The 13,571-nt window shown below is 37.6% G+C and overlaps 1 protein-coding gene across 1 annotated transcript in view; it reads left to right on the top strand.

Moving 5' to 3' along the window:
* LOC117477806 (tenascin) overlaps positions 1-12,208 on the top strand; it is a 54,709-nt gene extending 42,501 nt beyond the window's left edge. Inside the window, exons 11-18 of the mRNA XM_034124555.1 lie at positions 980-1,129; positions 1,261-1,403; positions 2,561-2,693; positions 3,917-4,068; positions 5,652-5,748; positions 7,989-8,144; positions 8,771-8,934; positions 9,942-12,208. Of these exons, the coding sequence (XP_033980446.1) occupies positions 980-1,129; positions 1,261-1,403; positions 2,561-2,693; positions 3,917-4,068; positions 5,652-5,748; positions 7,989-8,144; positions 8,771-8,934; positions 9,942-10,040 (1,094 nt within the window). The 3' untranslated portion in view covers positions 10,041-12,208. The remainder of the gene's footprint in view (positions 1-979; positions 1,130-1,260; positions 1,404-2,560; positions 2,694-3,916; positions 4,069-5,651; positions 5,749-7,988; positions 8,145-8,770; positions 8,935-9,941) is intronic.
* The last annotated feature ends 1,363 nt before the right edge of the window (positions 12,209-13,571 follow it).

Here is a 13,571-nt window from a genome sequence, read left to right as displayed (position 1 = left end):
AGGTTGGGACGTCTCACGTGTGCCGGAGACGATAGGTTGGGACGTGGCACGTGTGCCGGATGTCGCCAATGACGTAATAGGAGCCAAAATTCTGGATCTGCTCGTTTGCACCCCCGTTTTTTTTTTTTTTAGAGATGTGGGTACGGAGGAAAAGAGAGAGGGTTTTGTTTTCTGACACTTTGTGTGTTCCCTGACACACCGGGGACACATATTTATGTATAAAAGACATCAAAAAGTGCATTTTGCATAATAGGTCCCCTTTAAGTACATTGAGGCGTGTAGCGCAGTGGGTAGGGCATTGGTGTTCAGATCAGGGGAGCACAGGTTCAAACCCCACTGCAGTCAGCATGTCGTTGTGTCCCTGAGACACTTCACCCCAAATTGCTCCTGTGGGGATTGCTCACAGTATTGAGTATGCAAGTCGCTTTGGATAAAAGCATCTAACAAGTAACATGTAATGTAATGTAATGTAATGAATACAATGTCTTATAAAACTGGAAAAAGGTATCATTTGGGGACCCTATAAAAAATGTGGGAATTGTTAACTAAAAGTTCCTAAAATAAATAAATAATGAAGCTGGGAAATCGTTCTTCGGTCCACCCGTTCCTGCTACCCAAGGACCCCAACTCAGGGTTTAAGAACAGTCCTTGGTTAAAAATACATAGTTACCGGCACCTTTGGTACTTAGTATTTATTATACATATTTACTTAAATACAGCTTCTTATTTATTTATTGTTTTCTACCAGGATGTACTTATTTGTTTTTGCCTATTTCTTTATATTTGTATTTAGTAAAGTCTACTCTTTGTTCTCTTGCCTTTTATCTGTACTGTTCCTTTGCTGCTGTAATTCTGTAAATGTCCCCACTGGCAACAAATAAAGGATTTCTGGTTACTTTACATCACTGAGACTCCTAAAGTAAAAATATATATATTATCATGTTAAAGTACCTATGAGTGATTGTTGGTGTGTGTTCAGACTCAGAGCTGAGGGTCACGGTGTCTGGGAACGCAGCGGAGCAGCAGCTCAGCGGCCTGCAGGGCTCCACCACCTACACCGTCACCATCAGCAGCCAGCTGGGCAGCAAGGAGAGCTCAGAGGCCTCCACCAGCTTCACCACCACCTCAGGTCACACACACACACACACACACACACACACACACACACACACACACACACACACACACACACACACACACACACACACACACACACACATGGAAGTTGAAATAACACAAATTACTCTACTCTCTCTCCAGGCTCTGGAGGTGATGGAGACGGGTTTGGCGATCTCCAGTCCAAAGACGTGACCCCTCGCACAGCACGGTTGTCATGGAAACCACCTACAAAGCCTGCAGGCAGCTATAGACTGACTTATCAGACTGAGGGTCAAGAAGTGAAGGTGAGAAAAGTAATACAATACGATGCGGTATGATATGGAACGATTCGTTATTGTCCGATACGGTACGCTACAGTACGATACCAAATACATTCAAAGATAAGACAATACTCATAACCAAAAAAAGCAAAAAAAGTTTATGAATAAAAATCTCTGTCTAAAGTAGAAATAATCTGAAAAAATAAGAAATATAATACAATAATTATAGGGCATTTTGTTAAGCCCTGAGCCTGTTTTTCAGGTCTCAGGCTCGAAAATGACATTCCCAGAACAAATGACCATATCTTCCCTTCTAAAAGGGTTAAACTAATAATCTTTTTTCTCAAAGTAATGATAAACCTGTGAGTTGGATGTAGAAAAGTCAGAATCAATATAGATGTTTTTTATTTTAAAGAAAATTCAGATTGAACATAGTAAAAAACTGTAAATGATAGTGTCCGTCCAAAGATTATTTTTTACTTATAGTGAAAACTACCCTTGGATGATGGATTAGTAGACTAAAAGCTTTAGGAATCCAAAGTACAACATATAATAAGTACCCTGTATCAAGATTGATGCAAAACAAGTGAAATTTGACCTTTTTAGAGAGATTTAGCACCAAAAAAACACTTCTGGGGTCATTTGGGTGGATTTGACCTATCTCTGGACCCCCTTGGTCGATTTTGATGAATGAAATCTCTTTATAACCGCTAGAGCCAATGGAATTGAGGGAAAGTTCTACACACACAAACACGTTACCAAATAAGGAGTGAGAGTGACGCGTGGCCAAAACCGGAAGCTGCATACACTCTGTTGGCTACCATTAGCAGCTAACTTTTTTTCTCCGATTTTTACATAAAAATTGAATTATGGATTATAAATAATATTTTCAAAGCGACAGACACATTATTAACCTATGGATTAACCGATTCAGCCGCGTTTTTTCTTGTTTTAATGCCATTGAACACGTATTTTGATCAGATTGACAGCTACGGTGAGACGATCTCCCGTAAAAGCTCCGTAAAGGTACGTGTTGTGACGTGTTGTGACGTCTGTGCTACACATTAATAGTTTCATAAATGTTAAGAAGCCCTGAGACACAGTCTCGAAAAAAAACGTTGGGGGGCCCCCCCACTCAGTGTACAACCATCTGCTGACTTCCTGCTTCCTCCTTTTCACAGGAAGTGGTCGTGGACGGCTCTGTGACAGAGTTCAACCTGAGCAGACTCCACCCCTCGTCCAGATACACGGTGCAGCTCCAGGCGGAGAGCGGAGGGCGGAACACCGCCCCCCTCTCCACCCACTTCACCACCGGTAATCACTTGCATCGTACCGCAGTAAACGTACTAATAAATATATACTATCAGGAACATTTACCTAAAGTATGAACAGTAAAAGTAGTCAATGTGCAGCAACATGTTTTACCCTGATATTTTATGTTTTTAGATGAATATTACTGCTGTAATAAGTATATGTTGCATTTTAGTTGCTCCATACAAAAATAATACAAATATGTATACAAACATACAAGAATGTTCAATGAAAAGATAAAATAAATCAAAGTAAAGTTAAAAACATAAGACTAATATTAAAAGATAAGATAAAATAGAATAGAATAGAAATATTCATATACACATTAAGTAAGATAAACAAATACAAATTCAAAATGTGACATTACATTCAACAATATATATATATTTAGTGTTGTATTAGTATTATTACTTTAAAAGTAGTATAATTTCTGATCACATAAAGAAACACCTCATACTTCAGTTTCAATCAACACATCTGGTTGTTTTTTGCTGGACAGGAAGGAAGATAAAACTGAGTAAACATTTTAATATTTTTCTTTGAGATGTAGTCCAATCCAATCCAATCCATTTTATTTCTATAGCACATTTAAAAACAACAGAGTTGAACAAAGTGCTGTACATCAACAACTATATAAAACACATAGCATAAATACATGAAAAACAGACAGGACATGAAACAAATGTAAAACATGAGACAATGAAACCAGATAAGAAGCCACAGACTGAAAAACTCTCCTACATGACGTACAAACAATACAAAACACTAATAAGATAAAAACCCAAATGTAAAAGCACAAGTGTCATACCTGGCCTGTAAATGCCAGGGAAAAGAAGTGGGTTTTTAAACGAGATTTAAAAACAGGCAGAGTTGGAGCAAGTCTAACCTGGAGGGGTAATTTGTTCCATAACTTTGGAGCTGCAACAGCAAAGGCTCTGTCTCCTCGCTGCTTTAACCTCGATTTAGGGACGACCAGAAGGAGTCTGTCAGCAGACCTCAGTGACCGTGTGGGTGTGTATGGTGTAGTGGAGTAGAATTGTGAATTTTCATGAAATGAAAAGTAAAATACACAGCTTTTGTGTACAGCTAAGGTCATTTTAATGTCACCACTGTTATAAACTGATAGAGATAAAGTCTAAATTCCTGTGTTCCTCCTCCTTCCTCTTCCTCTTCCTCCTCTTCCTCCTCCCCCTCCTCTTCCTCCTCCTCCTCTTCCTCCTCCTCAGGCACCCTGAGGTTCCCCTTCCCCACAGACTGCTCTCAGGAGCTGCTGAATGACATCCTGACGTCAGGAGAGGTGGATATCTTCCCTCAGGGGAGATCTGGGCCCCCAGTGATGGTGTACTGTGACATGGAGACGGACGGAGGCGGCTGGACGGTGCGTGGCCCTCACTGACACACTGTTCTTTAATAACACACTCCATAATCACAAATACTCTTGAGGGCCAGAGATTAAACGTTGGCGTTCTCTTCCACTGACCTGTAACGTTAGCTGGATAGTAAATAGCACTTTGCGTGAGAGAGAAAATATGTATTATCAACTGGAATGATTTATACACTGGAATTACTAATTACATTGACTCACTTTTCAATTTGAGGTATTAATACTTTTCTTCAGTGTTAAAGCCATGTTATAGTACTGATCCACTACATCTCAGATACAAATAGTGTACCTTACATTTTACGTAATTTCAATACTCAACAATAATTGTCTGACAGCTTCAGTTACTTGCCAAAATGAGCAGACACGTTTTGTTATCCATTAATTATATAAGTATAATTGAAAATATTTGTTAAATAAATAAATTAGATTGAGAGGAAATTAATTGGCATTTTGTTTGGTCATATAATCATTTTTAGTTATATATGTGTAACATTTCCTAATTCCATTTTCATAAATATGAGGATATGCTGCTTTATGTATTAATGAAATATTATTAATTATTATTCACTATTATTACAATTATCTACTACACCAGTGGTTCCCATCATTTTTTCTCTGGGACCCCCTTGAGCTGGTTTTAAAGTACCCCCCCACTCACCTGTGATGATTGGCCTACATGTTTTCTTGTGTTAAACCATTTGTAACCGTTTTCAACCCAACTGCTCCTTAAAGGAAATGCACTTGTATAACTCACCCTCATTACAAATGTATTTAAACCTGGCATTTACACTTATTGAGATTAAAAAAACTAATAATATTAAGACTCACTTCTAGCAGTTTCTACATATGTTGTTAAGACTAGAGCTTCTAATGAGACACTTGAGCTTGCTTGTCTTTCATAAGCTTTGATGGTTCTGGGGGCGGGACACCAGGATTTTGAACATTGATTTAAAAATGTTTTTAGTTTGATATAAATTGCGATCCCTAATCTTTCTACTTACCTCCTGCAATCCCCTCAAGTTAGGGTTAGGGTTCCCTGTACCCTTGGATGGGATTCACTGTTCTACTGTACACGACCAAATCCAACATTAAAATCCTACTTTTTCATTAATGCATGAGTAATAATAATGAATTGATATTTAATAATAGTGTCACAGCCTTTACATTTGTTATACTTTTGATGACTTAAGATTTTTTTTTAATTATGCTTACATTCTTTTACTTAAAGGTAGGGTAGGTAAGTTTGAGAAACCGGCTCGAGATACATTTTTGTTATATTCCATGGAATGCTCTTAACATCCCGATAGCAATGAATATCTTAAGTGCTTTGACAAAAATTCCATAAAAAAATGTCATCTGTGGAAGCCGTAGTACTGTAAAAAGTACGACCAGTGTGTGTGTGTGTGCGTGTGTGTGTGTGTGTGTGTGTGTGTGTGTGTGTGTGTGTGTGTGTGTGTGTGTGTGTGTGTGTGTGTGTGTGTGTGTGTGTGTGTGTGTGTGTGTGTGTGTGTGTGTGTGTGTGTGTGTGTGTGTGTGTGTGTGTGTGTGTGTGTGTGTGTGTGTGTGTGTGTGTGCAGGTGTTCCAGAGGAGGAAGGATGGCTCTGTGGATTTCTTCAGAGGATGGAAGGAGTACATTAAAGGATTTGGGAGTCTGAGTGGAGAGTTTTGGCTGGGTGAGAAAGAGACACTCCATTCAACTGAAAATATTGAGAATACACAAAACAGAGAGATTTTGAAGTTAATAGTTTTAAAGTTTACATTGCAAATACTGCAAACAGAATGTTAGCAACATACAGTAGGACCAGTGTGTGTTTCTGTCAGATTCTCTAAACTCTTTTTCTTGAATTTTTCTTCTGTCAGAAGACTTTCTCATCTTTTGTTTTGTTGCAATTTTTCACTCAGTTTCAAATATTATGATGCTCACATAATTAAGTCTTTCCATCAGTAAGTGCCGCACTTCTTTCCATGGACTTTGTATGCAAATAACATCTGTAGGTCCTCAAGAAGTCGTGCAATCTCTTAATTCAATGTTTACAAATAGGAGTCATCAATTTTGAATTGTTGCACGTGTCAGAATAATTTTGAAACCCAAAATATTTCCCAAATCTTTGCCATCTGTTGACTGAAAACTTCCTGCATGATTAATCCAAACAGGTCTGAGGGTTCTGAATATTTGATCTATACAAGGACTTAAAGAAAAGCATTTTCTCCTCAAAACAAAAATCTGAAGTCATTTTTTTAAACATTAAAATTCCGAACAGGAATAATCTAAAATGAAAGCTGGAGAAACATCCCATTAATGTGGAAAATTAGGAAAAACTCTTAACCTGTTAAGCCCTGAGCCTGTTTTTCAGGTCTCAGGCTCGAAAATGACATTCCCAGAACAAATGACCATATATTCCCTTCTAAAAGGGTTAAATTAATAATCTTTGTTCTCAAAGTAATGATAAACCTGTGAGTTGGATGTAGAAAAGTCAGAATCAATATAGATGTTTTTTATTTTAAAGAAAATTCAGATTGAACATAGTAAAAAACTGTAAATTATAGTGTCCGTCCAAAAATTCCTTGGATGATAGTAAGGTAGACTAAAAGCTTCAGGAATCCAAAGTACAACATATAATAAGTACCCTGTATCAAGATTGATGCAAAACAAGTGACATTTGACCTTTTTAGAGAGGTTTAGCAAAAAAACTCCACCTCTGGGGTGATTTGGGTGGAAATGGGGGTTTTACCGTTTCTCTGGAACCCATTGTTCGATTTTGGTGATTGACATCTCTTTCTGACCGTTAGAGCCAATAGAATCGAAGGGGAATTTCCCCACACACACACATGGTAAAAAGAAAAGGTGGGGGCTTTGCGCATGCAGGATTGTATCAGAGTGAACCTATCTCTCGCTCTGACATCTGGAAACGGAAAAGCAGTTTTATTGCTTATGGATTATCAGAAATCATTTCAAAGGGACACAGACATATTGGATTAACCTATGGATTAACTTCAGCAGCATTGTTATCGTTTTAATGCCATTGAAGACCACTTTTGACCAGACAACGACACAGGCAAGCCATGTTAGCGTTTTTAGCTACCTAGCGCAACATGTTTTGATGTCTGTTTTTGTTTATAAAGTCGCGAGTTCTTCTCATAGAGTGATAATGTATGTACCCATCGATTCTGTGTCATCTCACGATCAGATCGAGGGGTTGGATGTGCAGAAAGGATAAATAATAAGGTTTTATGAGTGAGTTTCGGTGCAGTAAATCTGTTAGCATTTTTCGCTCGTTGCTAATTCAGAGGCTCAGCGTTAGCATTGTGGGTTTTTTTGTTGAAAAAAAAAAAAAAAAGATCAGTTAGATGAGTTTCTTCCCGTTACATGGATATAAAACATTCATAGTTTATTAAATGTTAAAATACCCTCAGACACTGTTTCCTGCAAGATGTTGCGGGAGGGCCCCGGTACCGAGGTCTCTCGGGCTTTCTTAAACAAACCTGAGGTGCTCAATTTGTTCCTCTGTCACTGAGTCAAACTTTAATATGCTCAGTTGATCTGAACAGAACATCCCAAATGCTGGTGTTGACTCTGTGACAAAAGAACAAGTCTCTATCAGAAGAAAAAAACGTCATCATGATGCAAGACTCTGAACAACAAGAGACAAACACGAAGTGAGGAATATTGGGATTTGAGTCCAAAGCATTGACAGTGAAGCTGCAAGAATTCGAGGTGCTTTTAGGTGCTATAACAAAATCTACAGTGTGAATTTTAGTGTATTTTTTTTCTTTATACACAAAAAAACACTATAAAGTCAGTTAAGCTTGCATGCTTTGTTCACATACAAACAAAAAACCTACATCTGAAGTAAATCCAGACAGGAAGTCATGTTTACTCGAGACTCAACAGATCTATCTCCTGCTGCTTTAGGACTGGACAACCTCTACAACCTGACCTCCATGACCAAGATGACCCTGAGAGTCGACCTGCGAGACCAAGACGAGGCCGCGTTCGCCAAATACTCCACCTTCGAGCTGGTGAAGAGGAACTACAAACTTATCGTGGGCGGATACAGCGGCACTGCAGGTTGGACTGGCTAAATCTAAAGTACTGAATACAAAAAATAAATAAATAAATAATATATAGTAATTATTTTTCACTTTCACTGAGTTATATTTTTGACGAATATCAGTCCAAATCATAACTACTAAAACGTCATTCTTTTTTTGTATGTTTAAATGCCAGTTTGTTGACATCACTTCATGCCAAGTTCTTGTGAAAAAAAAACACAAAAATGTTATTATTTGTGGACTTTCTTTAGACTGAAATATGTTGAGTATTAGCAACAGCATTTATTTTTGATGGATTTTCTTTTTGTGCAGGAAAGCAGAATAAGCGCATAGTATTTGCCCTATAATGCAAACAAAAATTGCCCATCAGCTCTTGATGTAAAGCCTGTTATAGAGAAAAATAATGCATAATAAGTTTTAATTGGGTTTGAATGGGTTCTTTGGGCTCTCTGTATTTTACTACACACTTTATAGGCTTATTGAAGGAGCTGACACTGAACTTCTAAAACACAACCTGGTGAAATAGCAGGGTTCAATTAAGAAATGAGCTTGACAATTAGCATCCGAATGAAGAATCAGAGACTTTCATGTTTTTTGTTTCCCCTTTAATCCCCTTTGTCTCTCTCCTGTTCACGGTCTCAGGGGACTCTCTCAGTTATCACAGCCAGCGGATCTTCTCCACCAAAGACCGGGACCTGGCGCCCTTCATCACCCGCTGTGCCATGTCCTACCGAGGAGGCTGGTGGTACAAGAACTGCCACGAGGCCAACCTCAACGGGGTCTACGGCAAGGACACCAATCACCAGGTACCCTTTTACTGGCTATAATATCAAAAGTGTTGGTCGCGCAAAGTTAAGAAAATTATACGTGGCCAGCATTTACTGGGTCCGTATAATTCCCTCTGTTAGGTTCGGTTAAATTGATGTTAAATCTTTAAATCAATTTCTGTTGGGACCAAATAGCCAAATTAAATCTGCCTGAAAAGGAGGATCTTGATTCTATTTAATCTTTGGCACAGCTCATGGATGATTCAAATTTAATCAAGTTTAATCACAGTCACACATTTGTTGTCTCTGTAAATGTAGTCTCTGTATTTAATCCTGCATCAGGTGGCAGCTATTATACAGTGCCGGGGGAGCAGTTTGCGGGGCTGGTGCCTTGCTCAAGGGCTTGGCAGCCCATAAGGTGAACTGGTACCAGTCCATACTCTGCACTTGATTCGTTTGGGGATTTGAACCTGCGACACTTTGGTTCCCAAGTCCCTACAGACAGAGCTAAGCTAGGGGTGTAACTAACAATTATTTTCTAGATTAATCGATTCATTTTTGGTCTATAAAATGTAGAAAACAGTACCAAATTACCATCCCTATGGTTTAATATGATATTAAACAGAGAATAGCGGGACAATTAGGTTGAAGAACAGGCTGAAAATTAGCTTTTTCTGAATTTGAATGTTTAATCTATCTTTCTACCAATGGATTGATTGATTAGTTGACTAATTATTGCAGCCCTACTTAAAGCAAAATTAACCAATCACAGAATTTATGATTTCAGCGCCAATTTTCCATCTGCTGATCGTGAATTGTTCAATATTTTGGTTTGGTACAAAGTATAAAAAAAGGCCATATAAATTCATTCATTTATTTAACCCAATCATTCACCTTTAATGTTCCTGGGGGCTTGTTTCGGACAAAGCTAATGCAAGGTTCAGTCGTTTCTTGTCACACACACTTTTGACACCAGAGAATATAAATAAAAACATCAGGAGCATCTGTCAGTCACTAACATTTGATTTCTTGTGTGTGTGTCTCAGGGTGTGATCTGGACCACCTGGAAAGGAAAAGAGTTTTCCATCGCGTTTGCTGAGATGAAGATGAGGCCAGCGGCCTTCAGTCCTCCAAACAGAGGATGAGGACGAGAACGATCCTAATGAAATAATGAACTGCTTACCATGATGCGTGATGGACAGCAGTGTGTATATACATGTGCAAACACACGTGTGTGTTCAAACACTCTCGATTTAGCCTCGCTCTGGCCTCAGAGGAGACAAAGACGTATTTTTTCATTTGTATAGAGGTCATTTATCAGTATGTTAATGTAGGTTGTACAGGTTTTATCTTTTCAAAGCAGGGCTTCTCTAACTGTCTCTACATGTACATTTAAAGTGTCAGTTTACCCAAAATACAACAACACATATGTTACCGTTCAAAAGTTTGAATCTCCTACCAAAAACACATGATTTGGTCCAGTCATATCTGAGAAGAGACTCCGTACGCTGTCCAATAGTTCAAGCAGACAATTAAAATGGGGATCAGAAAAGAAAACGGGCTATTTGGAGTGCCTTCAATCTCATAAACTGCGATATAAGACAACCCAGTCCGTTTTGGGGGGCTACGGGTCAGATAACATGGGATTTAAGCCATTCAGATTTGGCTCCCCTTTCCATGTTACATGCAGGCCTATTAGACTATAATAATGTGTTTTATGAACATTAAAACTGCAGTTGCCAACGTACTTTTCGCATCTTTTGCCAAAGATTTTATAATACCCTCTCAGCATATTGTAATTCAAGTGGTCTGAGAGAAAACTTTACCCCTGCACCTCCTCATCGCTCTGTTTTTTAGGATTTAGAAAATCTTGCCTGAGACTTAAGCTAACCAAAGGCTATTTTATTGAGGCAAGCAGAGTTTCTGCTTGCTCTTCTACATATACATAATGTCTGTCCACATCCCTTAGTGAAAGGCTATGCAGCTAGTGATGGAGAGAAAATGGCTGCTGTCGTGACTCGTGAGCTAACGTTAACGTCAAGGCTAAGTTACAGATGCTACGGGTTAGCATCAGGTTAAACTTTAAGCAACATTTGTTCTACATCTCAGTATGTAATCTTAAAAGGGCTCTTCAGGCCCACACGTTTTCAAAGAACACAGGCATCTGGATCACATCAGCATGTGACGGATGATGTTTGAAATGAATGATAAGTACGCACGGAGAGTGCCAGGAGAAGGTCTGTATGGTTGAGCAGGAATGAGTCCTTATACACAGAAATGAGTTAGCATTATACCACATGCAGTTCCTTTTTCTTGAAGTCAACAGTTTTTATGTTTTTGGTTCAATGCTTGAAATAAGGTCAGCGGTTAACACAAGCTTCACATTTTGTAAACAAACATTAGCCGCCTTTAGCTTAGCGGTGGTAACGTGAAATCATGTGACGTAGTTTCGTTTATAACATAATATTAGCTTTTTACTTCTGCCAATTGCGCTGGAGTTTATTCTGTTGAAAAAAATGTTTACGGTATCATAAACGTGTGTTTGCCAAAGATGTTGTTATCTACAAAATTCAAAACTCCAGTGGAAAAATCCCTTTGCTTTTTGTCGAGGGAGCCTACAAAAAAACGCCATCACTGTACCACTCTCTATTGTAACTGGAACAGGGACTATCAGCTCAAGATATCAAAGAATAACAAATCACATTTTAATCCTCTTCAATGTAACCACTGAGTAGCCTGCAGGTAGCCTGAAGAATGATAACTCTATATTTAGAACCCAATTGCACCGTTGTGCTTCAATAATAATCGAGGGTCCCCTTTGCTTGGAACATTTTCCTTTTATATCATATGGGGCCGAAATTGTTTCAAATACAAAAATGACATTTGGCGTCTGACTTATATTGATTGTATCTACATTTAAAAGGCCCAATATGAAAAAAGAAAAATCTGATTATCCACTTTTTGAACGGTTATATATTTTCAAGCCAAGAGGGTAGTTTTGGTTTTGTGTGCTGACCTTTTGAGACATTTGAAACTTCACATTTAATGCAGGATCACTTTTTCATCATGTGATATGTACTATCTGGTGTTTTCAGCACTTTAACCACATTTAGTTTTTTAGAATTATGTACCACAACTACAACTTCTCAGTGTTTTTGTATGTGTTTTGTAAATAAATATCAGCCAGTTTTCAAAGAGTTATACATGCAGTAAAATACAGAATCATTATTATATCTTGTTGCTGGCCGCTGGTCGTGTAAAATCCTTTTCTCTGCAAAATGTTTACTATTCAGGAAATAAATAATTGTTTTGAGCTCAAGGTATGTTTGACTTCATTCTGTGGCTTAAAAGAAAAAATATTTACATTATGTGTTTACCTCACAAGTTCTGCAAATGTGTTTTAGGCATTTTTGATCAAATCCACCTGAAATGAAACCAAACAAGAGGATCTGGTTTGAGTTTTGAAGCCTAGAAACTCTTCATGATATAAAGCTCAACAGCGCCCCCTGCTGCTTTTTGTAACATATGTCAGATGCACTGTGGCCCTTTTGTGAAATAGCCTAGTTTACAGTACAACCCAGACTACAAGCAGGTAAGTGATGGAGAGTTGAGTCTGTACGTCTTCGTTGTCTTTAGGTAAATATCTCCATGTTTTACTATCATGTAGTGTTGCAAAGCCTTCAAATAAATAAATAATTAAAGTTGAAAGCTGCATGGGCTAATAACTTTTTCATAAAATACTAATTAGGCAACATAGTTGGGGAAAAATTATATATGAGGACCTTTTTGTATTATTATTCGTATTAATTGTATTATTATTTCTGTAACTTTTCTAATAGGCCTACCATGAAGAAGTGCTTACAATAAAAAGTGCTGCATTCAAATGTTGAAGTAAAAGCATAAAAGTATAATTTAACAAATCTAACGTTAATAATTATGCAGAAAGGCCTATTCAATACATATTTATACTCTTTAATGTTGTAAATTACCTGGTAAATGAGGAGTTCATTTTGATGAGTTAATAAAATAATAATATTTGTCTCTGTTATCTCAAATTAAAAAAGCTAACGTTAAACTAGTTTAGCTGCTAGCTTTGGCTTATTTAGTTTGATATATTTTCAATCATATTAAGCTGAAAAGTTGAATAAACTCCACCAATATGTTAATAACATCTTCATGTGTTAGGAAAGACTAATATAATGAGTTACTATAACGTCATATAGTATGTTTCTTGTGATATTTAATGTGTCGTATTTAAATGTTATGCTATTAGCTAGCCAAGGGGCTAAAGTTAACTTGAAGTGCTAGCATGCAGCTCCACATGTTAACGGCATTGTTAAAAGATATTTTAAAGTAGCAATTTACATTCTAAAAGTACTCAGTAACATGTCAAATCGTAAATGTTTATCTCATCATATTAAATAATGAGTATCATTAGCAAAATACAACCCAACATGACTTAAAGGTGGATAAAAAATACTACTCGTTCTGCGAGTAGCTACTATTACTTTTAAAGTTACCTTTAAAGAAATAGCATCATGTACTTAAAAGTAACTAAAATCACTCGTGCAAAAATGTCCCTTGTTGGAAAAGTAAGGTTATTATTTGCAGGTTATTGTTGCATTACTGAGTTGTGTACAGTAGCCTACCCTATTATTAGTTGATTGTAGTTTCCA

This window comes from Trematomus bernacchii, unplaced genomic scaffold (genome assembly GCF_902827165.1).
Source record: "Trematomus bernacchii unplaced genomic scaffold, fTreBer1.1, whole genome shotgun sequence".
Classification (NCBI taxonomy): Eukaryota; Metazoa; Chordata; class Actinopteri; order Perciformes; family Nototheniidae; genus Trematomus; species Trematomus bernacchii.
Note: the sequence above shows the minus strand (reverse complement) of the source record. Positions and strands in the feature narration are given on the sequence as shown.